General features: G+C 54.8%; 9 protein-coding genes across 9 annotated transcripts; 2 read left to right on the top strand and 7 right to left on the bottom strand.

Moving 5' to 3' along the window:
* Positions 1–31: 31 nt before the first annotated feature.
* On the bottom strand, positions 32–2,795 carry bbp (putative zinc knuckle transcription factor/splicing factor MSL5/ZFM1). The gene is made up of 9 exons (XM_025724570.1): positions 2,530–2,795; positions 2,255–2,468; positions 1,976–2,193; positions 1,495–1,718; positions 1,341–1,449; positions 1,191–1,295; positions 1,084–1,133; positions 521–1,036; positions 32–469 (listed from the first exon to the last, which is right to left on the bottom strand). Exons 1-9 carry the CDS (start codon positions 2,687–2,689, stop codon positions 428–430), a joined length of 1,638 nt encoding a protein of 545 aa, XP_025575951.1. The 5' UTR covers positions 2,690–2,795; the 3' UTR covers positions 32–427.
* Positions 2,796–2,858: 63 nt separating this feature from the next.
* On the bottom strand, positions 2,859–3,886 carry BO80DRAFT_380316 (glutathione S-transferase family protein; the record flags this gene model as incomplete). Its single annotated transcript, XM_025716795.1, has 3 exons — positions 2,859–3,628; positions 3,697–3,750; positions 3,807–3,886. 3 exons carry the CDS (start codon positions 3,884–3,886, stop codon positions 3,010–3,012), a joined length of 753 nt encoding a protein of 250 aa, XP_025575950.1. The 3' UTR covers positions 2,859–3,009.
* Positions 3,887–4,509: 623 nt separating this feature from the next.
* Positions 4,510–6,741, bottom strand: BO80DRAFT_52686 (ferric reductase family protein). Its single transcript, XM_025724569.1, has 4 exons — positions 5,894–6,741; positions 5,780–5,841; positions 5,540–5,725; positions 4,510–5,487 (listed from the first exon to the last, which is right to left on the bottom strand). Exons 1-4 carry the CDS (start codon positions 6,549–6,551, stop codon positions 4,615–4,617), a joined length of 1,779 nt encoding a protein of 592 aa, XP_025575949.1. The 5' UTR covers positions 6,552–6,741; the 3' UTR covers positions 4,510–4,614.
* A 492-nt stretch (positions 6,742–7,233) lies between these two features.
* BO80DRAFT_52678 (uncharacterized protein) lies at positions 7,234–8,023 on the bottom strand. Its single transcript, XM_025724568.1, has one exon. It carries the CDS (start codon positions 7,853–7,855, stop codon positions 7,289–7,291), a length of 567 nt encoding a protein of 188 aa, XP_025575948.1. The 5' UTR covers positions 7,856–8,023; the 3' UTR covers positions 7,234–7,288.
* Positions 8,024–8,714: 691 nt separating this feature from the next.
* On the bottom strand, positions 8,715–11,991 carry BO80DRAFT_405323 (uncharacterized protein). Its single transcript, XM_025717714.1, has one exon. The coding sequence runs from the start codon at positions 11,712–11,714 to the stop codon at positions 8,958–8,960; it is 2,757 nt and encodes a 918-aa protein (XP_025575947.1). The 5' UTR covers positions 11,715–11,991; the 3' UTR covers positions 8,715–8,957.
* A 927-nt stretch (positions 11,992–12,918) lies between these two features.
* On the bottom strand, positions 12,919–17,518 carry BO80DRAFT_501563 (translation initiation factor 3 subunit CLU1). The gene is made up of 4 exons (XM_025724290.1): positions 17,189–17,518; positions 17,072–17,137; positions 16,949–17,004; positions 12,919–16,879 (listed from the first exon to the last, which is right to left on the bottom strand). Exons 1-4 carry the CDS (start codon positions 17,223–17,225, stop codon positions 13,280–13,282), a joined length of 3,759 nt encoding a protein of 1,252 aa, XP_025575946.1. The 5' UTR covers positions 17,226–17,518; the 3' UTR covers positions 12,919–13,279.
* Positions 17,519–18,524: 1,006 nt separating this feature from the next.
* On the top strand, positions 18,525–20,893 carry BO80DRAFT_380303 (ATP-binding protein). Its single transcript, XM_025716794.1, has 5 exons — positions 18,525–19,109; positions 19,163–19,528; positions 19,590–19,831; positions 19,885–20,225; positions 20,277–20,893. The coding sequence occupies exons 1-5, from the start codon at positions 18,838–18,840 to the stop codon at positions 20,727–20,729; spliced, it is 1,674 nt and encodes a 557-aa protein (XP_025575945.1). The 5' UTR covers positions 18,525–18,837; the 3' UTR covers positions 20,730–20,893.
* A 151-nt stretch (positions 20,894–21,044) lies between these two features.
* BO80DRAFT_52574 (uncharacterized protein) lies at positions 21,045–22,608 on the top strand. Its single transcript, XM_025724567.1, has 2 exons — positions 21,045–21,511; positions 21,569–22,608. Exons 1-2 carry the CDS (start codon positions 21,199–21,201, stop codon positions 22,294–22,296), a joined length of 1,041 nt encoding a protein of 346 aa, XP_025575944.1. The 5' UTR covers positions 21,045–21,198; the 3' UTR covers positions 22,297–22,608.
* Positions 22,609–23,040: 432 nt separating this feature from the next.
* Positions 23,041–24,075, bottom strand: BO80DRAFT_454636 (RTA1 domain-containing protein; the record flags this gene model as incomplete). The annotated part of the gene is made up of 3 exons (XM_025722077.1): positions 23,041–23,639; positions 23,698–23,790; positions 23,853–24,075. 3 exons carry the CDS (start codon positions 24,073–24,075, stop codon positions 23,041–23,043), a joined length of 915 nt encoding a protein of 304 aa, XP_025575943.1.
* Between the last annotated feature and the right edge of the window lie 585 nt (positions 24,076–24,660).

The raw sequence follows: 24,660 nt of genomic DNA, 5'->3' as shown, positions 1-24,660 counted from the left end.
CTAGTCCACGCGAGGGACCACGCGGGAATAAAAACAAGAGAATAAGATGGAGGGCATATTCGGTAGCGACGCGAGCGATTCATGCTAGTGCCTAACGTCATTGGCTTTAGCGAGCGACGATTTGCCGACGGGCAGCCATGCGTATTGCGCGCAGAACCCCCGGTCCATCCATGCATTATGCAAAGCTTCGTGTCGCTGCAGGCAAGCAGGCAAACAGTACGCTGGTTGTAACTTAATTAACTAATACACGGAGATTCAGTGACATGTCCAACCCCGATCGTCTGCTGATCCTCATGCCGATTCACAAGTTGTTCCAAGAGACGACTGTCACACCTCCCTACGCTCGCCTCCACTCAATTTACCATCTTGAGACCCACATCTCGTTATTATTCAATAGCACATCACCAACTTTTTGTCATCACGCCCTCTAAGCCGGAGGGGGAGGGGGCGGGGGCTGCTCGCTAGGCGGCTGTCATCAGTCAGTAAGCGCTGCCACTCGTAAGCAAAGGGATGAACGTACCGGAGGTGGGGGTCCCTCGCCAGGAGGCGGAGGGGGAGGGCTGCCACCCGAGCCGTAATACATCGACGGCATGCCCGGGGGCGGCGGAGGCGCGCCCAGACCCGGAGGAGCACCCGGAGCGCCCATGCCGGGGTAAGCAGGATAGGCTCCGTATCCATAGGATGCCTGTCCGCCAGGGGGCGGGGGCGGGGCCTGAGCCGGCTGGTGCCAGGGAGCAGCAGCGCCAGGAGCAGCAGGAGCCCCGGGAGCACCATAGCCACCCTGCGAGCCATAGCCGTAGTCGCCGCCGCGGTTCTGGGCAGCCCAGGGAGGGGCACTGCCATGGTCGCGGGGGGCGTAGTCATCCCGGCGATCGCGGCCGCGTTGCTGCCAGGGAGCCACGTCGCTGGGCGGGGGTCCGCGCTGCCACGGCTTCATATCACGGTCATCATAGCCTTGATCGGGGCCCGCCTCGATCCGACGAGGCACGTGGCCGTCTTCTCCGGGCGCACCACCAGACAATTCTTGCATAAGTTGCTACACCAGTCAGTATGCATCGACAATGATATGTGGCATTGACCAACCTCCATCTCACGGTCGACAGCGTCACCGCCGCCAATGGCCCTGCGGGGACCGCCAAAGCCACCACCGTTGTTGTTGCGCCAGTCGGAGCCTCTCTGGCGGTCGGGACAATCACGAGCCATGTGGCCCGCGTTACCACAGACGCGACAGATAATGTTGGCGGTGAAATTGCGTTGCTCGGGGCAGTCGTACTTGCGGTGTCCAATTTGACCACCTGACAGGTTAGCCGGATCCAACATCCATACAATAGGGCACCTACAGTTCTGGCAAGCCTGATTCTCATCGTCACGGAGAGTACCGTTGAGCGCAGCCAGCTCACGCAGCTGGTTCCGCTTGAGCTCATTCTGACCCTCGGGGATCGAAGCGGCCTGTTCCTGTTAATCCAAATCCAACACGTCCGGCATGCCACGTACCGTCTCAATAACGTTATGCACCAGCTTCTTCGCCTTGTTAACCTTTTCCTCAGTATCTGCCATGATCAAACAATGAAGATCTTCTTCCTGGTTGCTGGCGTGAGCGGCATCAGATCGACCCTTTCCTTCCTTGACGGAGCCCTTGCCACGGATCGCAATCTTGGCCCCGGACTCCGACTCCATCTTCTTCAAGGTATTACCACGAGGACCTATGAGTAAGCCAACTTTAAAAGATAGCAAAACGCTAAGTGTTAGTGCAAGCTGTTTTTCATCCAGATTGAGGGTGAGTGCAAAGAGCAAAGAGGGTAGAGCAAGGTGCAACATCAAGCAGCCAGGGTTCTTCGCGAGAAGCGAGCTGGAGAAGATAAACAACGCTCGATGGCGAAGTCTTCATCAGAAGCCCGACTCGAGCAAAGCACAGAGCCAAGGAACGAATACAGAATACAACAATGGTTAGGAGTTAGAGGGTTAGTTATCATACTGAAGTTAATCTCTGGATAGTCATTCACAGGCACATAGACCTTCTCCTGGGTCTTAGTAGGACGTCTGTAGTCAGACGGCGGGTGATAATTAGGGATAGACTTCATCGCCTTTTCGACGAGTTTGTGGCGCTCATCCTCGAGACGCTTCCGATAGCGATATTCCCTAGTGTTTACACGTCTGCCAAAGTTATCGTACTGGGGGGGAGGCGAGGGAGATCTACCATCATCACATTAGCAAGCCCACTCCACCAACACATCAAAATCAAGGGATCACAAACCGATCACCATCAGCCGGAACGACATCATTGATCCGCAACTTCTGGCTAATCTCCTCGATACGCAAATGCAACGTATACGCCTCCAACTGTTCATTGGTAAAGTTGGCCATGATCATGGTCGGCAAGCCCATAAGCCCAGCGGCCTTGTTCTCCTGCGCATCACCCCAACGGTTCCGCTTCTTGCGCTTCTTAACGCCGTCCACGGGGGGATCAGCTAAATCCCATCATTAGCATCCTGCACTCATCGCATCCTGTCAACGAAACAAAGCACCCACCGCGAACAGGACTCCTGCCACGCTTGTAGCCGGTATCCCCGGCCGTGGAGGCGGGCGTCGCAGTGCGACTCTCATCCTCCGGGCCCTCATCGCCTCCAAACCGTCTCCGGCCCAGAGGGATGTTGTTGGACCCGGTGATTCCCTGGTTGCGCCAGGCCATGTCTCCTGGTGCTGCGGCTGTGCAGTATGGTTAATCGGTCTGATCGGCGAGCAATAGTCTCCGTGGCTGTCTAGATGATGGGCGATGTTCGCAAGTAAAGCTCCAGGCGATGTGGCAAGCTTTTAGGCCGGGCACGTGGGGGATGACTAAGCGGTCAGTAAGCCGAGGCCAACCATCAGTGGAGTGTACGATTAAAATGGTTGTATGAATGAATGACGCTTTCACAATATAAAACTATTGACAGGATACAGCACCATAACCATCTCATCTGCTACTGAGCAAAATTACAAATCATTATAAAGTGGCAATAAAATCTACAGCTAATGCTTCGCATCGGCCTTCATCCCCTGCTGAATCCAAGCCCGCGCCTCAGCAGCCTGCTTCTCCGAAGCAGCCTTATCCTTAATGAGCTCCTTAATCGTATGCGGCGAAGGGACATGCCGACCCTTCTCGACGCCCTCGCGAGCAGCCATGCGCTCCTCCCACGCCTTGACATGGGGGAACTCCTCAATATCCACACCAGCCCAACCCGCCGCCGCCACCCACCCCCAGTGCGAAATATCCGCAATACTAACGTGGTCACCGACCAGATACCCAGACGCGGAAGTAGACAGATGCTGATCCAGCACGCTATACAGACGCCGGGTCTCGTTGACGTAGCGGTTGATGCCGTATTCGACGCGCTCGGGCGCGTAGCGCGAGAAGTGGTTCGCCTGGCCTTGCATGGGTCCGACGCCGGCGTTTTGGAAGTACAGCCAGCTGTTCATTTCGTAGTATTCGCGGGTTCCGCGGGGGAAGGAGATCTTGTGGTCCGGGTCGTATTGTTCGATCAGGTAGGTGAGGATGCTGCCGGATTCGAAGAGGCGGATCTTTTGCCCGTCTGTGAAGGTGTCGGTGATGGCGGGGATGCGGCCATTGGGGTTGATTTCCAGGAACCAGCTGGGTGGAGTTAGTTAGGTGAGCCTGTGCCTGGTGGGAAGGATTGGGCTGGGGCAGTGGTCGCATACGGCTCTTTCTGGGTGTTTTTGGAAATGTCAATCTTCTCGACTTTGTAGGGCAGACTATACGATTGGTTAGCTGTATGGAATGGTGACAGTGGGGGAGGGGTTGAGCATACCCTAGCTCCTCCAATGCGATGGAGATTTTGATGCCATTGGGGGTCTGGGCAGTATACAGGGTGATGTCGGGACGGCTCATGTTGGCGGATGTATACTGGGAGAACAACCGACGGGAGTATGGAAAGTAGACTGATGGGGATGCAAACGACCGCGCCCGCGGGGCATTATATAGGCCTGTCACCACACGAACCCCGCTCATACCGTCGGATGAATAATAAGAATCGTAGAATCATGCTGGACATGATGCCATTATTATCGCCGCCAGTCGCCGAGCTCGCCGACTGCCCCACCCGCGCCATGCTTGATTTCTAAGCTGTTGACCCGGCTTCCAACAGTATCCATGAGGGGCTTCACTCCCATTGCATTAGTCACCCAGAGGCTGCTAACTACATTGATAGTACTACTGAGAATCTTGCTTAACTGCACCTTGGTCATCCTCGGGTACTCCAACGTAAGCATAGGGAGCGACGGAACTCAAGACATCCTCCCGAGAACTAAGAAGTCCCGCAAAGACAAAAGTCTCCGAAAAGAGCAATGGAAACCATCATTCAATAAAGAAGGACCGACATGTCCACAAGATAATGTGTTCCAAAAATAAATTGGTATGTGCAACCGAAGCTCGGAGCCACGCAAAGACAACTATATACCCTAAACCAATAGCAACCAAACACCGGCAGAATCCAACCACGAGAGTAACTCGTAGAGATAATCAAAAAGAACGAATAAGACTTGGCTTCCGAGCCGAGTGATACGGGGCGAAATGGGGCCAAAGTGACCGCCTCCATTCAAAAGGAACCCCAGCCCGGCTTACCACGTAAAACTCTCTTCAATGAAATCTACCTGTGTCTGATTCTGTCGCTTGCGGCAGACCCGGCGAACATCGTCGCTCAGGCTTCCGTTTCCGCACACCAGCACCCCCATGGCCCCGATCTGGTTCTCGACCTCCAGACCGATCAAAGTGTCCACGTTGGGCCGACCGGGGAACATCTGAACCGTTGCGCTGGGGCTTTGGATCTCCTTGGTATTGCGCGGCCGGGTGATAAACAGCATAATCCGGAGCACTTCGCGGCGACGGTCCATGGCCAGGATGCTGGTCATCCAGGGCCGAATCCACTCGAGGTGCTCGGGGGACTGGATGATCCAGACCAAGGTGACGCGACGGGCAGCCACGGTGCCTTCAGCGAACCCTTTGACAAGATGGCGGACAAAGGGGACTTGATGCGTGATGCCGACACCACCGGCAAAGAGCATCACCGTGCCATAGGAGTCCATGGTATGGATGCTACCGTACGGGCCTTCAGCAAACGCCCGCAAGGACACCCGCCCCCCGATGGCCTTCTGAGCACGCTGGAACAGCTTGTCGGTGAATCCAGTTCGCCGACGCACCAGCAAAGAAATGGTCGTCTTCTGCAAGCCCACCAAGTCTTGCTGGGTCATGGGGATGCCTTTTTCGCCCGCGGGGAATTCCTCGGCTTCGCTCCACCCGACGGAGAACGGGTGGCTCATCCACCATCCAACAGCGGGGATGTACAGATAGATGTGCTGTCCGGGGTGGAAGGCCCAGGGACGCGCCATTTTCAGGGTAATCCGCATGGCGTCGCCCGGAAGGGCCTCGATATGCGCCGTCGTGGACTCCCGCCCACAGTTGCGGTATACGATGATAAAAAGCCGAGCCGCGCGCTATTCCACGGTTAGTCCAGTCCCAAGATGCAATAGGACAATCATAACGTACCTCGAGAGCCCAGAAGATAACAGCGACGAGAAGGTAGTTCTGAGACACCATGCCATCCAAGTGCAGCCACAGGAAACCGAACGAAACCGCAACCAGCACCATGTGGAGGTGGAGGAAAGTCTCGTAGAAAGCATGGCGGATAGGGGAGGGCGAATGCACAAGAAGGGCAGTGAAGGCACATGCAGCCTGGGGTCAAGTTAGCGAGATTTCATGTCGACATTGCCTTTCCAGGACACTTACAATCAGTCCGTTCAGCATGAAGCTGCTCTCACCAAACACCATTCCTATGACATCCCAACCGGCTATACGATGGTCAGCACACATGACCACTTGATTTCAGCTGCGATCACCAACCTGACTGAGCCTTGGGTATAGCCCAGGCAAATACATGGGCAAGGGACTGTAGGACGACGATCCGAGCGAGCCAACGGTGGATCAAATTGAAGGTATCGAAAGGCACCTGAAGCAGGGTGATGAGGGGATTGTTCCTGCCGGCCATGAGCACCACGGGAATAAGGTTCACAGTCGCCATGGTTCCGGTGCGGTTGCGGATCAGGCCCGCAACCGTGGTCTCTGCGGACCCATAGGGCACCGTGACAACGCACAGGACGACGTTCATCACGACGATGCCCACCAGAAGGAACGAGTGGAATCGGCTCGGCAGCGTACCCATGTTGACGGCCCGCGACAGCTGGAATTCGCGATTGTGTCGGGTGCGGAACAATGGCGCATAGATGATATGGTTGTTGATCTTTGCGAGCATGCCGTGGGGGGAAACAAAGTATCGTTGGCGCTCATTGGTGAAGCTCGCCAGTCGTCTCATATGGCTCGCAAGGCGGTGCCACATCTTCCATACATAGATGAAGGCAGCCATCAGGCCCAGGACCATCAGACTGAGGCGGGCGAGGTCGTCGTTGAGCATCTCGTATACCGAGATGCCTCCATGGCGCTTTTCGAGCTCTGCGGCCGAGGCAAGTCCAACCAGGGACGAGCAGAGAAGAAGGGAATGCATCTTTTGAGAAGGAGAAGTGAAGAAACGAATGGGAAGAAGACTTTACAATCGACGTCGGGGTGCCGAAAAGGAGTTCTTGTACGAGACCAGCTCTGAGAATTTTATGCAGGGAAAACTGCCCGCAAAACTTGCCACAACCCTTGTCAATTTGACCGGGCGAGAGACCCAATGAAGGTGATGTGAAGTCTCTCGAAGTGTTGGCTGGCGTTGGGTTTGGGAATCAATATATCCCACGTCCAGCTCGACCAGGGTTCACCAACAAGGGGATTGTTTTCGCGCTTTGTTTCACTGCGCAGGGTACACCCTTGAACAAAGAGAAAGCGACCAAGTCGGACCAGGGTCGAGGAACCAGCAGAGAGCTTGGTGTCCCGGTTACAGGGAATGGACGGTCGCTCGGGGTCTGGATACTTTTGTGCGGAATCTCCCAAATGTGGCGGGCAACGACCGGAATGTGAGGTGAGGGTGAACCGGTCACTCTCTCTTCAGCTAAGGAAAAAGTTTGGAAAGAATGGGGATTGGGTACCAACAGCCAACAGCGGCCAACAGCAACCCAGAAGCGAAAGAGACGATTGGAAGAACGAAAGCAGGGATGTTGAAAAGAAGGGCTATCCTGTAGCCGAGTTGTGAAAAGAAAGCGCTTAACACCAGGTGTAGAAGCGAGATGCAGAGAACGGCACGAAGAGGAGGACTCTTTCCAGGCGTGGGGAATGAAATGATCAAGCGAAACCTTCCTCCGCTTATCCATCACCTTTCACGCCCTTGGCTCCTGGCTGGAGCTCCTCCGGGCCCAGCATCAGGGCCCATCCCCATCGAGTCAATGCATCGCCGAGTGGGGAGGGGAGAAGGGGAGACAGGTCGAGCCATGGACTATCGCCCGTCCGGTGACTCCTGTCAAATTTGCCTCCCCGCCAAGGGAAGCGGATATATGAGGCCATTGCGGCGAGGCCGGGAGCGCTGCTGAATGGTTCGAAGGTGAAACGGCCCAGCGGAGGCCGGATCAGATCTCGCGGCTTGGCTGGGGATGAGCTGGCTGTCGCCCTTGCGTTAGCGAGCCAATCTTGGCGCCCATGGCGGGCGTCGGCGGGACCAAGTGGGTTGGCGCGGTTTGAGATGAGCAGCAGAGAGTCAGGAACCGGGCAAAGACCTTTGCAAGTCATTGCCTGTTGTGGTCTACTCCGTATAATCCGTAGAATTATTCGCGATCCTGATGGGATGATGCAGAAAGGATGGCGGCGAGACGACGAGAAGGATCTATTCTTGGCAACGGCAGGCCATCTCCATTGATTGGCATTGTGGCCATTCATTCATTGTCCCGGCCACCAATGGTTTGGGCGGTTTCTCCCGTCAAGCTCCCAAGCCACTCTCCAGTCTTGAGTCCCAAATGGATATCGTCTCCGAATGGCTTCTGACAGAGTTCTTGGTCATCCCTAATCGTGGAGGGCGGGATTCAGGGAGTACTCCACTCCGTTGACCTCCAAGGCCCCAAGCGTCCTTGCGCATTTAGCTTTGAGACATTCATCATACTTCGTACACAGTACTTCCTCTGGACTGTACTCACCGTAGTGAGCATCACCTTTAGCTTGGCTTCAGGCAGGTAAGTAGTTATATCTTGCTTCTTTTCGGCAAGTTTCCACCCAACTCATCCACTGAACCCATTCCGATTCTGGTCTCAGAAAGCTTGCCACTGGGGCCGTGGGCATGGAATGGAATGAATGAATTAAATGAACGAAACTGGGCCAGCCGCCGATGCGGCCCGGCAGCAAAGCGCAAAGAGCCCCGGCCTGTTGACTGTTTTACTGTGCGGGACGCTATATCGTCACGCCTTGCCCAAGGCGGCAGGTGGGGAGCGAGCCCGGCTGAGAAATTCACCCAGGGGGAGTCCAGGATTCAGTGCTGGTGGACCGGGCGCTATCGAGTAGATACTAAGTACTACGGAGTACTATCTTGATAGATAGTATCGCCCGGTCTCAAGAAGTCACGATACACTTCGGCCGTGGCTGTCATCGCTAGTGCGACGCTGTCAAGTGTCACCAACCTGTCACTGCGGTTGCTTCATCGCGATCGATCACGTCAGGGGTGACTCCGTGGGGTTGGTTTAGGGGGTTTCAGAGTCCTCCGCCGCCCAAAGCCAATGTCATCGTCGAGTCCAAGGTAGTTAACTCTATCCATTATCGCGAAGTCGTAGCATACGGTGCAAGCAATACCAAAATCCTATCCCCCAATCCAATGACCGGAACCAAGAATGCCTGCCGCGGGTATCATCCTGAACCAGAAATCCCAAAATAATGCACCCTACGCAGAAAACCAAAATGATAAACGAAAAAGTCTCCCAGGAGGATGGAAGACCCGCCCAAAAATTGAGAACTCCCAACAGTCCAACGCCACCGCCAGAGCCAATTACCCCGCTCACAAAAAACTCAGCTCATCCTCGCTGTCGTCGTCTGACCCAGGAATCACCCGCTGCATGGGCAATGGGCGCGTCCGGGTGGATCGTTGAAATCCCTCCGTCTTCGACGGGCTGGGAACCGGGAGCAAGGGCGTCACCGGGGGTGGGCGGTTAATGATAACCACCTCGATCTGGGGCACCACCTTGATTGGGTCCGCCTGGATGGAGGACGGACGCTTCTTCACGACGCAGTTCTTGGCTTGGGGCAAGTCACGAAGGGCCGTCCGCGTCCGGGCGGCTATCGGTGCGGAATCGGGCTCCTGGGAGCGAGCCGCTGCGACGCGCCCGCGAATCGCCGGCGACACGCTGGATGTGATGGGGGCTGCAGCCAGCGTCCGGACACTGGACCGGAGCCTCTTGGGTGACGGTGGCCTCCAATCATGGTTCGCACGCTCTCTTTTCCCGGACATGGATGGCGCAGATGATGTCACGCTCGACGCTATCTCCTCCAAAGGTTCAGGGCTGGACGATCTGCTACTGGTTGAGCAGGCCATCGAAAGCCGCTCAGCTCTCCCAGCTGTTGGGCTCGGTATGCAGCCAACACCACGTGTGGCCAGGGGCTTAGAGGCCGGCGTACTGGCCACCCACTCACCGATGCTGTCTTCCCATCGGTACAAGTGGATCGCATCATTGGGCGGCACATGCGCCACAGCAGGGGACTGTTCTGCACTCCCTCCCTGTTGGGACGAGGCCGCCTGGCCTTGAATTTCCAGAGCCCACGTGTGGTCGTCCTCATCCAATGTAACTTCCGCCAACGCCATGGCTGTTTCCGCGGCCACCTTAGCGAGCAGCAAAGAAATACCGCTCATGGTCGTTATTTGAGCCAGCCGCGATACGATCGTTTGGATGTCCCGGGGCGTCCGAGCAGGATCATTCTTGCGCGCATGACCACAGCAGTGAAACACTTGTTGGACAAACTCTGCTAGCTGTTTGACCACATCATGTTGGTGGGCTAATGATAGGCAGAACAATTCTATATTCTCCCGCGAAATCGAGTCGGACTGGCCAATGACCTCGGGCACGGGTGTTTCGCTACACTGAAGCGTCCACTCACCCAACAAGACGTAGCCCCGGCGCAGGGCTTGAAAACTGGGGCCTTCCATCTCACGTCGCGACAACACCAATCCAATGGCCCGTTGCACCCCCAAGGACAATGCTTCAACAACATACCGGACCATCATGCCAGTCGATTGATCATTGGCACCGGCGGCTTGCGATCGTGCCAGATACATACCGCAGAGAGCGGTGACCAGGCTCGCCGAGAGGTTGCTGAGCGCATCTTGGATGGGAACAGGACACGGAGACTGGTCTTTGGGTACACTCGTGGGATTCATGACCGAGGCCCGGGTGTCCATGGACCGTGCAGAACGAGACGCGCCTTTACCCTTCCCTCGCGCGATCACTGAGTCCGTGGCTGGGTAGATGCCAGCGGATGAAAGAATGATGGCCTCGATAGCCCTGGTTGCGGCAGCTGAATCTCCATCGCCGAGAGACAGTGATCGGATGGCCCCGTCCACGCACTTCTTCCACCGGGTGGTGACCATCCATTCCGGCGGGAAAGCCCTGCGGGATAGAAGCTTGGCCATCTCGTCGAAAACGAAATACCTTCTGCCAGGGGCCCTTGAGTAGTAATTGCGTAGTAGATGAATAGGATCATCGCAGTGGCTCCCGGGTCTGAGAGGGTCAAAGGCTGGTGGATAGTCGTATGCGCTGATAGTTGTAAGATATCGTGATATAAGCGATTCGAAAGCGTCCAACTCCCCGTGCTCCAGACACTCCTCCAGAAGCCGACAGGCAGCCAGTTTGGATACCCATCCCCGCAGCATCATCTCCGCGATGAGGTGGATGCCCTGCGCGCGCACGGCATCGCGAAGTGGCTGCCATCCATTACCGCCAGGTGCATAATGAGCTTCCAGCTCTGTAAAGTATGCATCGCACATGTCGACCTCGCCATCCTCATCCGCTTCATCCTGCAATCGCTGCTCTTCGGCCACAAACTCCGGAAGACGTCGCGCTGCCATCGATAGCAACGACCGGGCTCCGCGACCTTCCAGTTCATGTTTGTTTGCGCCCGACGGAGCAGCCCGCGTATTCTTCAAAAATTTGATAAGCACCCGATCCAAAAAGCGCGCAATGTCCACAAAGCCCGGATCACCCGACAGGTCCAGGACTTCCTTCCATGAGCCCTGGTAAGCCGGGAAACTGGGATTGTTCGTTCGGGATTGCCTCCGACGATCGCTCGACTCGGCGTTACTCGTGGGCGGGAAAATATTTCGAAAGAGTTGTTTCCGGATCGATGACGAAACGTCCGACGGCCCTTGTGCGGTTCCGGTGATCAACGGGGTCGCGATTTCAATGGCACCAGGCAGTGTCCTCTGCACCTCGGGGCTTTTGATCAACAGTCGACTGCGCCGTCTCACTCCATTCTTCTGTCCGCGACTCGAGTAATTGTGTCTGATTCGGCGATTTCCCGGTTTTCCAGGGATCCAGGCAGGATCATCGGGTTCTTCGTCCGAGAGATTGCAGCCTGCGTCAGTGGCCACTCTCTTTGTCGGGGCTCGCACACGGTCGGGGGCTGGTTGATCGGGCTTGCTTTTCGATTTCGTGTCGGCAACGCTGGATCGGATCTCGTAGTGTTTCTGTAGTCGGTGGTGGATGGATGTCAAGGGGCGCAACATGCGGTTTGCCCATCTCGCGGTCGGTCGGATATCCTCCATGTTGCGCCGGTTGGCTCGCTGTCTATCGCTAAGACTCCCAGGAAGTGTCACGTCCGTAATTGGATGCAAGTCAAGGAGGGCGCATCAGAACCAGGCTCGTCAGGATTATCGATGCTCATAAATAGTCCATGTTCTGCGGGCTCGCGACTGGGTATGTGAGATAACCAAGTTGCTAATACATTCTCAAGAAACCTGAATAAGTCCAAACTCCAAAATAACTCTGTTGATAAGATGATACAGCGCGTCCCGATCAAAGGGACCCGGGGTTTAATTGAGAAATGTAGGATGCTGGAGTAACAGTGACGGTCGATGTGCCGCCGTCGATGTAAACATTGCCGGGCCCGCCGGATGCGGTTAGCGTCGATCCTTAGTCAGGATCGACTCGTCTCGACCATTTGCATAGTTGGTGGGAGTCTTTACTACTATCGTCTCAGGCAATTCTACTATACTCCATACTAAAAGGACTAAGCACAATCAATCACGTCTAGGGCATGTCTATCCATAACCTCATGAAAGAAGAAAGCAGCAATGCAGAGTGGCCATACGAAGGTAAATAGCTTGCTAGCTAGCCCACACCACAATCTACTTCTGATGCTGAGAGCCTAATCCCCAAGTAAATCCAAAGTAACCTGCATCTCACCTGCCCGACGAATCCATTTAACAGACCTTTTGCCTATATGTGTCGATTGAAATTTATTTCTTTGAAGGTTGAAATCCTTCTTGCTCAATAAATCTGGGATAAGTAGATGCAAATATACTAAATTCTAAGAAGCACTGTCCCATCGTTGGACTTCTTGCTTGTTCATTGATGGGTAAGATGATCTCGGATCGGTATGGCTCTGTTCGTTGGACGAAGATGGTGATTTATGGGGCAATACAAGGCTATTTTTAGATAACTTTTCAGCAGAGATGACTTGTGATAATGTGTAGGTAGTTGTTCTTCCTGTATTATGCTTTCTAAGATACCATCTGGAGAGAAGATGGTGAGGAGGAAGAAAGATCCAAGAGTGGCTTGATGATTGGGATCTACCTCTGATCTGATCATTTATAACTATCCAGTTGGATATCTTCACTGGGTTTCTATATGGAAGGGCGGAGTGACTAATGATCCTAGGAGAATGGCTGATGAATGACTTCAACTTCAATAAATCTAGTGAGTCCATCTAGATTAACTCAGATTCACTACACAATCAGAGCACCAAAGCATAGCATCGTTACAGGGTCGTATTGGATAACCACCATCATCGTATATAATACACAGCATGCAAATCGCCCGACCTGGCCATGCACTGCCCGCGACAGAGAACCCATGCCAGAATACATCAATTAAAACACATGAGAAAAAAACCCATAGCACCAAATCGGCGCGAGAGTAGAGAGAATTCTACAGTCAAGTAAAACGTCCCGCTCATCCAAAACATCAACTCTTTGCAGGGATATATAGAGCCAAATAATACCTCTAGTAAGACAGGCAGAGTCCGAGAAAATGGAACCAAAAACAATTTTAGCTTAGCCAGAGGCCATGCGAAGAAAGGTGGGGTGGCGGAGGGAGATTATGTTCACGCTTAGGCCGAGGACTTCTTCGATCCACGGAGCTTAGGGTTGCTGGCGGCAGCGCGCTTCTTCTGCTTGGCCTTGGAAGAGCCGGTGTCACCACCCTCAATGAACTTGAGCAGCTCATCGACGCTGCGGGAGTCCAGGGAGGAGCCGCCAGCCCGGGCGCCAGCGGCCTCGACGGTCTGACCGACCTGAGGCTGGATCTTGGTGCCGAGAGAGCGAGGGTTCATGTTGACCCGGCGCAGACGGCGGGCCTGGATGTCCTTGGCGTGCTTGGCGATCGAGACCGCGTTCTGAGTGAGCTGCTCCAACCAGGTCTCGGCTTCCTTGGTGTTGCGGTCGTTGGGACCCAGCTGGCTAAGGAAGATGTTGTAGGCATCACGCATCTTGGCAACGGCACCCTTCGAGTCCTGGTCAAGAGCCAGCGCTTGGGCCAGCTGGAACAGGATCGTCGCGGTGTTGATCGACTGGCGGCCAAAGAGCGACTCGCAGACCTCCAACGAGGCCTCGAACCACTTGCGAGAGTCCGCGTACTGCTTGAGGTGCTGCAACATCACCGCGGCATTGTTCATGGTGGTGATGGAGTCGGGGTGGTTGGCGCCGTAGATGATCTTCCAGAGATCCATGGCGTGCTTGATGTAAGCCAGAGCAGTCTTGGTGTTGCCGGAGGCGTGCTCGAAGAGACTGAGGTTGAGGTAGCTCAGAATGGTGTCGGCCGAGTCCACACCCAAAGTGCGCTCAGTGACGATGACAGCCTTGCGAGCCAACTCGACAGCGGCTTCCTTCTCGTCGGTCTGGTAGTAGAGCATGGACAGCTGGTGGTAGAGCTTGGCGACCTCGGGGTGGAGGATACCGTAGATCTGCTCGTGCAGAGACAACGATTCCAGAATGAGCTCCTGGCCCAACTGCTTCTGGTTCTGCATAAGCGAGATACGTCCAGCTTCCAGGGCCTCCTCGGCAAGGGAGCTCCGGGGAGAGGCATCCTTGACCAAGGGCACAATGTTCAGGATGTCATCGGGCACAATGGAAAGAACGGGCTTCTCCACGGCGGCAGCGCGAACGGGGGAGCTCGAGTCACCACCCTTCTTCTTCTTCTTCTTGTTGCCCTCATCCTGACCGGCACCGTTGACGCCGTTGGTGGCAGGAACCTTAGCAGGGATCTGCGACTTGTCGAAAATGAAGTCACGGGCACCAAGCTGGAGACCGAGCTTGATCGACAGATCACGGAGAAGCTGGAGGTGTCTGAGGGAGCTGGACCACTCGGACTCCAGAGTGAAGCGGTAGCGGATGGTAACCTGCTTCTCAATCTCAGTGCGGAGAGTGGCAGGGGTGACCTTCTCGAAGGAGAAGTCTCCCTCGGGGTAGATCGCGCGCATAGAGGCGTCGATCTCGGCACTGGGGGTGGCGTTGACATCGGCGCCCAGAAGGCAGTTGAGCAAGTGGGCAATGCAGGAGGCGACGAAGGGTGCCGGCACATCGCGGAGGTACTGGTTGGCAATGTGCTTGAAGGCACGAGCGATCATTTCCTGAACCAGGAGAGTCGACAGGGCATCGAGACGAGCACCCTTCTCCTTGGACAGCTGAGCGAGCTTACCCAGGTAGCGGATGTTGATACCACGCTTGTGCAGGAGCTGGCTGAGAGACTGTCCGTCCATGGGGAAACCGACATCACCATCGTGCAGATCCTGGATCAGCTCGGGCATGATCTTGGAGCGCAGGTAGTCGCAGGTCTCGCGAACCTCCTTCTCGTCCTGAGCCCACTGTTCCTTTTCTTCGTCAGTCTGAGGGACCTGACCGCTGCAGACATCAGGGTTCAGCGCAAGCGAGAATCCGGAGATATCGACCCGCTCCTGATCCTGAGCCTCCTCGGTCTTCTCCTCAGTCTTCTCCTCGGAGCCCTCCTTGGATTCCGTAGCCTCGGAGGACTGCTCCTTGGCAGCGTCTTCCTCGGCCTTGGCGCTGCGACGGCGCTCAACCTCAGCCTTCACATACTGGCTCATCTTGTGTCTCCAGTAGGATTCGATAAGCTCCAGTCTGAGGACCGACATGCGGTGGGGGTAGGCATCGCTACCTTCTTCCTCCTGCCACATCACATCCAGAGGAGTCACGCGGTAGAGGTCGAGCACGTACTTGCGGCCATCAGTGCCCAGAAGACCCTTGGTCTCAACGCTACCCTCGAGCTCGTGGCGCTTGCCCTCCTTGTCCCACACGGAGTGCTTCTTGACACGAAGAGCCTTGGACATCTTCTCGAAGACGGGCTCGAAGTCGGGGTGGGTGGCCACGACGTCCTTGCCTTCAACACCACCGTAGTCGATCTGGTGCTCGCCGGGCTCACGCTGCTTGAAGATACCGGGGACAATGCTCTGACCGACGATACGCTTGCCGAGGTAGTCAACGACAACTGTTCCGGGGGTGAAGAGACCGTTGATGTCGAGCTGGTTCACAGCCTTGATGCCCAGAACATCCTTTCCGACGGCGACACGGGCAGCCTCGTCACCACCCTCAGAAGCGAAGGTACCAACACCGTCAGCGCCGAAGGAGTAGAAGATGTTGTTGTACACGAAGATCTGAGCATCCCGGCCCTCGGTGGGGTTCAGAGGGGCGACCTCACCACGAGCGACCAGAACCGCACCGCGAGCAGCAGCCTCGTTGTAATCCGCGAACAGCTTGGAGGTCAAGCGCTCCCGGAAGACACGATCCTGGACGGTCTCGCGAGGAAGCTCCCGGGTGGTCTGGAACTCCTCGTTCCAGTCACGCAGGGTTTCGGCGTTGTCGACGCCAGAGATCAGGTAGTTCTCCTGAGAACGGGTGATGTCTGGCTGGTGAGCGTTCGCAGTCGAGGTCGGAGGGGGAACAAGCCACGGGTTGTTAGGAATGGCGTTCTGGAATGGGAAGGTGGTGAGGAGATCCTTCTTGTTGTTCGACTCCTGGAGGGCTTCGAAAGAGGCGCTGAAGGAAGGCGACAGGTGGGCAATCAAGGTGAGCAGCGAGTGTGCGCGGCCACTCTTGGGGATGGTCTTCGGGGAAGGATCGAACTTCATGTTGGAGTTCTTGTTCACGTAGAAGCCAGAGATGTGCGAGGTGATCTGGAACTGCTCACCCTCGTTGGTGGTGACCTGGAGGTAGAGCAGGTGGCCCTTCTGACGGAGGTGGTAGGGAACGGGGTTCCACGGGGAGAGAGAGATGGCCTTGACGGTCTTGGGCAGGGGAGCTTCGGCGCGGGGGAGGATGGTCTTCAGAGATGGGGAGCTAGCGATGTCATACTTGGACAGGGAGTGCTCCTTCTCCGACGCATCGGCCACTTCGGCGGAAATGGCATCATGCAGCGAGAGACCAGCGCTGATGCCGTGAAGGTTGTCAACCCGGTCACCGGCAGCACCAACCAGCTCCCGCATGCGGACGACATGCATACGAGCTTCCTTCTCGTTGTAGGGGTCCTCCACCAGGGTGATTTCGGAGTCGGCCTTCAGGTCCGGCACCTCCGACAGCTCGACGAAGTCATTGATGCGCTTGCCGTTGAATTCGAGGTGGAAGCAGGTGTACTGGAAGGTGCTGGGCAACTCGACGATCGATTGGCGCACATCTTGGACTTGTTCTTGGCTCGACACCTAAGCATCCGGGTTAGAGGTCTCAAATCCTTCCTCTAGTCGCATGACATCTGCGGATGCAATACCCACCATCACCTGGATCTTGTAGGGCTCATGAGGGAGCTTCACGGAGATCTGGAAAAGACCTGTGGGCATTGGATTCGTGGTCAGTAACAGCGCGCGGGGAAGTATGGGGCAGCACAAGCAACATACCACCGGTGTTGTCCTCTTCCGGAACCTCCTCGGGGTGGTTACCATTGGTGAGCTGCTCGGGAGTCTCTGTTGAAAGATTAGCTTATCGGCGTTTGGAGATTGTTAACGAAGGCGAACCTTTCGAGTGCTCCATTTCGCCATTGGTCTGGGCCATGTTGACGGATTGGTAGGTGATAATAGGTGGAATTGGAGGAATAGAATGGGAAAGGTAGCGCTAAGACCGACAGCTACCTGGCGACGACTTGTCTAGCACCCAGCCAAAGATGAAGCGGGTGGCGGTGGAAGTAAAGGATGAAAGAGACGGAAAACAGAAATAAATGGTATAGTACAAGGACAAGGGCAATTGAATCGAAGACAACCCGACCCCGTACCCAGGACAATTAAAAGGGAACCCAAAAAAGACCCGAATAGGAAAAGAATTGGCAGGCAGAGGAAAGGTTGAAGCTGGAGAAAGCACACGGGGAAACCAGCCAGGAGAAAATTTCGCGGATGCGGAATACCCTCGGAAGTGCTCGGGGCGGTGGGCGCCAGCGAACCACCACACAGCCAAATCCTAGCCAATATCCATCCCCACAACACTTGCGCAACCCCGGCGACCACGATAAGGTGTGTGGATAGTGTCTTGCCCAGCACTTTAATTTCGAGGTCTTCCGGAGGCCCGATGGCCTTATTCTGCCCACCGGTTGTCTGGTATAGTTAGCATATAACAGTACTGACAATGAGATCATCGCAGCGGACGGAAATGATTTTCATGCTTTGCTTTTGTGCGACCTTTTCAGCTGTCACCAACGCACCAGACATGTAATACTAGGGGTCTCATTGAGATTAGATACAGGTGACGATGCTAAAATACTTCTCAAGGCTCAATGGCCCGAACTTTCACGCCTTATAGTTGTAGTTCCAGTTTTTAATCGTCGTTTTTAGCAATACTTAAGTTGTAAGATGTCCGTTGCGAAGCGCCACGACTACAGCAATCGTGGCACAATATATAACTTGTTGTCCGCAACATTTCAGGTGTCCACTTCATCACTGCTGTCATTGTTCATACCTGCATTCAAAACCATCCTTCCCAATGGAGATAAAGGGGAACAAAAAAGCTCACTTGGTGCGTACTCCGTAATATATCTCTTACTTAAACCTATATCCTTCCAGCTCCAATGGCTAAAAGAATAGCCAGATGCCACCTACGAATCCAACCCGCCATCTGATATGATAGTGTATCAACAACACAGAGCAAGGATTTGAATCCTCCAGCACTCTCGATCCATGCAATGGCCACATCCAACATCAATCGATTGTACGCGGTGGTCAGCCACAGTGGGCCCGGGAATCGAGGCGCAGCACCGGAGAAATCAAAGCCAATCCGAAAAGGCAGCGTTGTGACTGCCCCGTACCGACTTTTGGTAACAGTAGATTCGGGCCCGATTCCAGCTCACTTCTCTCCCCGTGCGCACTTGTCCTTCTTTCTCTTCTTTCTTTCGCTCTGCTTCCCTTTCTCCCCGCACTCATTACCTGCCCCAGGTCCTGCGAGAGGGAGCTTTGTTGCGGTCGATAAATCCCCTCGCTTTGGACAGTGGTTTCTTTGAATGTATAGATAGGTGGTTCCGCCCCGTCTCCGCCTCTAAAAAGTTCCACACACTCTTTCGACGTTTCATTCGATCTCAATTACTCTTATAGACATTCAATTGCTTGATATTATTGGGTAATCGTTTTTCTTGAAATTACCCGATCTGCAGCGAGGGTGCTTGCTTACCCACCACACGACCATGTTATATCAATATGCGCAACGGTCCGTGGTTTCTTTTGCCCGGGCTGGCCTGCGCAGGCCGCCCAGAACAAACCGCATAATCACCCCCTACGTGAGTCGGGGCTTCTCGCAGGGTTCAACTCGGAAGAACTCCGATACGTCGGATCAAAGTGCTACCAAAGACGACAAAAATCGCAAGAGCAATGACTCGGAGGAACCCACGCTGAGGTCGACGCTGCTGAAGATGATGGAGGCCGCAGCGACTACTTTTGCTTCTATGGCCGTTCTGGGGTAAGCTATGCCGAAGTCAGGGGGGTGCTTGATTGTATGCTGATAGTGTCTAGTCTGGCTGGATACGCCTACCATCGGTACTACAAGTATCTGATTCTGGAGAAGATGGAAAATGCCTTCAACCCAGGTGATCCGGCCCTCGAGCTGGCGGGTGTAGAAGACGGGAAGCACAAGTATAGCTACGAGGAGCATTGGGTGCACCGTGATGAGCAGGCTAGAGTGGATAGAATCATTTCCGGTCACGCAGGAGGTCGCTACTACTTGTTGGTTGGAGAAAAGGGTACCGGAAAGACATCAATGATTCTCGAGGCGATGCGCAAGATTGACGGCGAGGGCTGTGCCATGTTCGAGGCCCACGCAGATCTCGAAATCTTCCGAATCCGCCTGGGAAAAGCCCTGGACTATGAGTTCCACGAAGAGTAGGTCTACCAAAGCACCCTCATGTGTCCGTGGGTCGAGCGGCCTCTGACTTCTCCACAGTTACATTGGAAGTCTTTTCAGTATCAAGGGGCCCCGTGATACCACTGCTCTCCTGGACATTGAGCGCGCATTCAACAAACTGGAAAAGGTTGCCCTTGCGAGAAGACGCAGCAAGGAGTCACCATTGATCTTGATCATCAACAGCGCACACCTGATCCGCGATGACCACGATGGTCAAGATCTTCTCGAGGTCATACAACAACGGGCCGAACAGTGGGCAGCAAGTGGTCTGGTCACCACAGGTAAGTCTTCCGACAGCCATTGACGGACATAACACCGTTTGACACCAAAACAGTATTAAACAGTGATGAGTACTGGGTTTATGAACGCCTGAAGAAATATGCTACCAGAATGGAAGTCATCCCAGTTAAAGATTTGCCCAAAGACCGGGCAATGGAAGCCTTGAGGAAATATCGCAAGCAGTACTTCGGCGAGGACCTATCGCCCAACACTCTCGAAGAGGTGTACGATCTCGTCGGTGGGCGGCTGTCCTACTTGAACCGAGTTGCAAAGGCCGTGGATTACAAGAAGCTTTGCCACAGCATCTGTGAAGCCGAGAAGACGTGGTTCCTCAACAAGTGCTGGATCCTGGGTCCCGAAATGGATGACGACGTAATGGACCAGCAGAAATATGCGGTACGTTGTTCCTCGGAGATGAACCAGGCTTGCCCGCTAACAGAGTGATAGTCTGCCGCGATGGTGCTGGCTCGGGCACTTGTGCTCAAGGGACAGGAAATGGACAAGACCTATGACCCCAAGCTGGGCCACATCCTGCCGGAGATTCCTCTCCACGAAGCTCGACAGATCATGACGAGAGCGGACTTCATCCAAAGCTACGACCATGAGAACATCTTCACGATCGACTCCCGGGCTATGGTGCGTGCCGATTCAGTTCCCATGCAGAATGCCTTCAAGGAGATATGCTCCTGGGAAGGATTCGACGAGCACCTGGAAGGCACTCTTACGCGCATTGGTGACATTGAAAGCTTGGGCCGCACACGTGAGCTGACGATCAAGGATCTCTGGAACAACGGCAAGTATCAACTTATCATGCGGGATCCCAAGGGTCGCGAGCAAGGTGCTGCCGAGTTCTCTGTCGTGGAGCAAGAAGAGGAGAAGAAGAAGAAGGAGGATAATTGAACGCCATAATCTGCATGGCGAGCCTTGTACGATGTATAGAATAGATCGAGATCGTCTAAAGGATCTCGGGTTGATCAGTGTACTATATCGCCTTGGTTGGGATCGTGGCTTGCGGTCCCATGTACTGTGTATTTAGAACCGTCAATTCGACAGCCACTTACGACTGCATTACACAGGATAGAATGCATGCCAGAGAGGATCGTATCTCATCTAGCCAGTCCCAAGCAGCGATGAGGGCATCGTCACCGGTGACATCATCCGCCGCCCCCCTCACCGCCCGGCCAATTGGGGATCTCAATTCATCATTGCAACATCTTCATCCCAGCCTCACCCATTTTCGCGTCTCCCCTCCGTGCCTCTTCTTCGCAAAGAAAGCTCTTTCCTCTCATCTCCATCTCCCTCCCTCTCCCCACCCCCCAGAACCAGTTATCGACCCAATCCCGACCCTCGAGAAGAGAGCGACAGAACAATGTCTCCCCGCAAGAAAGACGTCCTTTCCGCGGCCACAGCAACGGCCGACTCCAGCGTCGACACCGTCGAAAAATCCACGCGCAAGCTCCGTCAAAAGGCGCGCGTGGAACGCATCCACCCCATCGTGCGCTTCTCCCTGGCCGTGTTCAGCAGCCTCGCGTTGAGCTCCGCGCTCTTCAGCCTCACGACCGGCATCACCCTCGGCGAGCTCGGCAGCGTGAGCAAACACCTTGAGACATGGTGGGAAGTAGGAGGCCTGATGGCCTGGAAGGCCGTCGAGGTCGGACTCGCCTGGATCCTGGGCTTTGACGGTATGCCCCTCTCCCCTCCGCCCCAGCTAGACAAACAGACTGACCCAAACAAATCAGGCCGCGACGTGCTCTCCTTCACCTTCCTCACCCACCTGCCAACCTACAGCCTCCTCTCGACCTTCTACGGCCTGCGCCCAACCACAACCCTCACCAGCTACTTCATCACGCTCGCGTCCACCACTATCCCCTTCGTCCTCCTCCGCAACCCGACCCCCGTTCACTCGCACACCACCGCCATCCCCAACCGCTCCATCCTCCAGGACCGCCCCACCACCATTTACACCACCATCGGCGCGACCGCCATCTTCACCGTCACCCTCTACCTCAGCTACGCGACCACCTGGCTGCCCACGAAACTCGTCACCCACTTCCAGGACCTCCCCGACATCACCGCCGTGCATGCCGGCCCCGCCGGTCTCCCCGTGGTGTTCCTGACACTTCTGCCCGCCGGTCTCGCGGCGCGCGATTTCCTCTTCGCTAGCTCAACGGGCGCATCTTCCTCGTCCAAGGACACCAAGAAGGAGAAGACCAGCACGGAGGGCGAGTACCTAGCCTGTACCGTGTACCGGAAGACCTGGGGCGCCTTGACCAAGAAGACCCAAGTGCTGATCTCGCGCACGGCTCTGCTGGCAGGCATGCTGTTCGTGAACACAGTCATTCAAGTTGCCGGGACCGTCAACCGCGTGGACGTCGAGGGCGCCATGGCCTGGGGCACGGTGTGGAGTATCGCGGCCTTGGTGACGGGCGCTATGTTCGGATGGATCGAAGCTGTTGATGGTGTATAAGCAGCTTCATGATAGTCTTATCTTCGTATCTTCCTCCCTCTACCTTCCTCCTTTCTTCATGAACTTCTATGTGACAAAGAGAATGTGTGTTAAGGTTTTCTCATATGGTGTGCTGCTATCTTGCTTCTATCACCACTGGTATCTTTTTGGTCAGTTAGTCAGTCAGGCAGTCAATTAGCCATGACGTCGCTATTCACAAAAGAACAAAACCAACGACGAACGAAGGAGACGAAACCCAAAAAGCAAATTGACCGGGTTGGGGTTCAGGGTCTGGTTTAGTCTAGTCCAGTCTAGTCTTGTTTCAGCGGGGGTTGTGTTTCAAGTTGATTTAAATCTAAGGGTATCAGCCCAAGGTCTTATTTTTGAGCTTTTGTCGCATGTGCACGGATGGATGGATGATGGTATCTAGTTTTGTTGGGTCGCTGTATACCTCTGACGTTGAGTATGTTTTGTATCTGGGATGATGTTTCGGGTTGATTGATTCAGTCATGCGGGGTGTAGGTAGTGATTGGGTTGATCGGTTTGATCGTTCTACTATGGCGATTTGCGATTTGCGTCGTGAGTACATGTCCATGCGAACTCAATTACATAATGTCATTTCTGATGTAATCGGATCTATCACTCTAATTGAAGCGCTGCGTGGATATATCAAAAGCGAGAGATGAATTCGTTTGGGGGGAAATAGGAATAGGGGCGAGAAAATTATAAGACTGAGAGAAGCGAAAATGGGAGGGGGAAGGGCGATCACCGCATCTCCATCCCACTGGCCACCCCGTCTGGAGAGTAGATCTCGCGGTGGAAGGCCTTGGGCCCGTGCTTGGGCAATAACCACCCCGGATGGAAGATGTTGAAGACCCCCACGGCTAGGACCATCATCACGCCGTCCAGGACAATAAAGTACCGCTCATGGGTGATCAGAAATCCCGTCCAGCCCTGCGACAGCTCGATGGTTCGATAGATACTCCGGATGTAGATGCAGATGACAGAGAAGATCATCGCGCCGAGAAGGGGAACGATCGTACCGGTCATGGTTTGTAACAGCTGCAGGCGGAGAGTGCGACGGATGAAATCGGCGGCTAGGAACACAAACACGGTGATGGATGCCAACTGGAAGACGATACCGGCGACCATGGTGTGTGTGCCGGGGGCAGTATTGCCGTTGACCTTGTTGACTTCCATCGAGGCCATGCCACCGCCGACGGCTTGGACAACCAAGGAGACGATGTCGCAAGTGACGAAGATCCAGAGATAGAGTTTCGGACTCAAAATTGAGGTCTCGGGGCCCAAAAGGTGGATGAAACGGCCTAAGAGAACGTAGATGCCTGCAGTGAAGAAAGTGGGTGCTAGGCGGAAATTAGTGCCTGTTTCATGAATCTGATAATCGTGCTGGTGCCTGCGTACCGATGATCAGGGTGGAAATCTGCATGAGGAAGGCCGTCCCGTTGTAGGGGCACTCAGCAGACCAGGTCCGTCCTGCCCAGCCCAGAACTTCAACTGTAGTAGACAAGTCAGCGATGATTGTGAGCCACGATATGAGATAATAGATGTCCACATACCCATACAGCCGAGGACGAAGACGGCGCACCACCAGGACCGCTTCCACACCAGCTGCACGGTGTGGAGGATCATGGACAGTCCGAAGAGGGTGCAGAAGACGATGCCAGCGGCCAGCGAGGGGACGTAGCCATACGACGTGCCATATCCTGCAATCTTAGCATGGCAGCCCTGTGTCAGTTGCTGCTTGAATTCATATTCCGCCGTAGCGTTCATGCCCGACATATTGGTGCAGATAGACGACCGGTATGCCGAAGGCTAGTTTCTGAGGCCAGACGGAGCTGTCGACAAAGCAACGGGCAAATACAGATAGATATAACGCAGGGAACACGCCGGAGATTAAGATACGGCCGTGACTGAGGAAAAGAATGACACCGCACGGCAGAGTCAATAGGGCCGAAAGAGTGGCTGAGCGATCTAGTTGCTCTCGACAGTGAAATCGGCACGAGAGTACCAATCAAAAGGGTAGAATGGGAAGAAAAAGCAAAAGGAATCAGAGGCTCTGCCTATAAAGGAGAGAAATAAAACCCGCGATGGACATCCTTCCAAAATCTGCCCCCGATACTTTATCCTCCATACTCCTCCATTGAGACAAAACCCCCATCTCTCTCCTGGCTACCCGGTCCTGGGCACCACTTGGTACGGCGGGGACACCCGTTGCACGGAGCCTTCTGATTGCTCCCCATGGGTGTAAGCAGGGCCCTGTTGCAAAAGCAACCAGGTCATTCGACAAATAATTTGGCGAGACCCAAAAAAAGAGGTGGCGGACAAGACGAGGGCTCGCAAGGTCCGCCTAAAGAGGTTTAGCGC

Source organism: Aspergillus ibericus (genome assembly GCF_003184845.1).
Source record: "Aspergillus ibericus CBS 121593 unplaced genomic scaffold BO80scaffold_16, whole genome shotgun sequence".
Taxonomy (NCBI): domain Eukaryota; kingdom Fungi; phylum Ascomycota; class Eurotiomycetes; order Eurotiales; family Aspergillaceae; genus Aspergillus; species Aspergillus ibericus.
The sequence above is the reverse complement of the archived record's forward strand: the minus strand, read 5'-3'. Positions and strand labels throughout refer to the sequence as shown.

Coding starts and splice junctions, on each gene's coding strand:
- BO80DRAFT_52686 (XM_025724569.1), bottom strand. CDS start 6,551: ATGCATTCCCTTCTTCTCTGCTCGTCCCTGGTTGGACTTGCCTCGGCC. Junction 5,842..5,893: donor TATACCCAAGGCTCAGTCAG/GTTGGTGATCGC, acceptor ACCATCGTATAG/CCGGTTGGGATGTCATAGGA. Junction 5,726..5,779: donor TCATGCTGAACGGACTGATT/GTAAGTGTCCTG, acceptor ACTTGACCCCAG/GCTGCATGTGCCTTCACTGC.
- BO80DRAFT_52678 (XM_025724568.1), bottom strand. CDS start 7,855: ATGAATGGCCACAATGCCAATCAATGGAGATGGCCTGCCGTTGCCAAG.
- BO80DRAFT_405323 (XM_025717714.1), bottom strand. CDS start 11,714: ATGGAGGATATCCGACCGACCGCGAGATGGGCAAACCGCATGTTGCGC.
- BO80DRAFT_52574 (XM_025724567.1), top strand. CDS start 21,199: ATGTCTCCCCGCAAGAAAGACGTCCTTTCCGCGGCCACAGCAACGGCC. Junction 21,512..21,568: donor CTGGATCCTGGGCTTTGACG/GTATGCCCCTCT, acceptor CAAACAAATCAG/GCCGCGACGTGCTCTCCTTC.
- bbp (XM_025724570.1), bottom strand. CDS start 2,689: ATGGCCTGGCGCAACCAGGGAATCACCGGGTCCAACAACATCCCTCTG. Junction 1,450..1,494: donor TGCATAACGTTATTGAGACG/GTACGTGGCATG, acceptor TAACAGGAACAG/GCCGCTTCGATCCCCGAGGG. Junction 1,296..1,340: donor GAATCAGGCTTGCCAGAACT/GTAGGTGCCCTA, acceptor CTAACCTGTCAG/GTGGTCAAATTGGACACCGC.
- BO80DRAFT_501563 (XM_025724290.1), bottom strand. CDS start 17,225: ATGGCCCAGACCAATGGCGAAATGGAGCACTCGAAAG. Junction 17,005..17,071: donor GGAAGAGGACAACACCGGTG/GTATGTTGCTTG, acceptor CAATGCCCACAG/GTCTTTTCCAGATCTCCGTG. Junction 16,880..16,948: donor CCTACAAGATCCAGGTGATG/GTGGGTATTGCA, acceptor CCGGATGCTTAG/GTGTCGAGCCAAGAACAAGT.
- BO80DRAFT_380303 (XM_025716794.1), top strand. CDS start 18,838: ATGTTATATCAATATGCGCAACGGTCCGTGGTTTCTTTTGCCCGGGCT. Junction 19,529..19,589: donor GACTATGAGTTCCACGAAGA/GTAGGTCTACCA, acceptor ACTTCTCCACAG/TTACATTGGAAGTCTTTTCA. Junction 19,832..19,884: donor AAGTGGTCTGGTCACCACAG/GTAAGTCTTCCG, acceptor ACACCAAAACAG/TATTAAACAGTGATGAGTAC.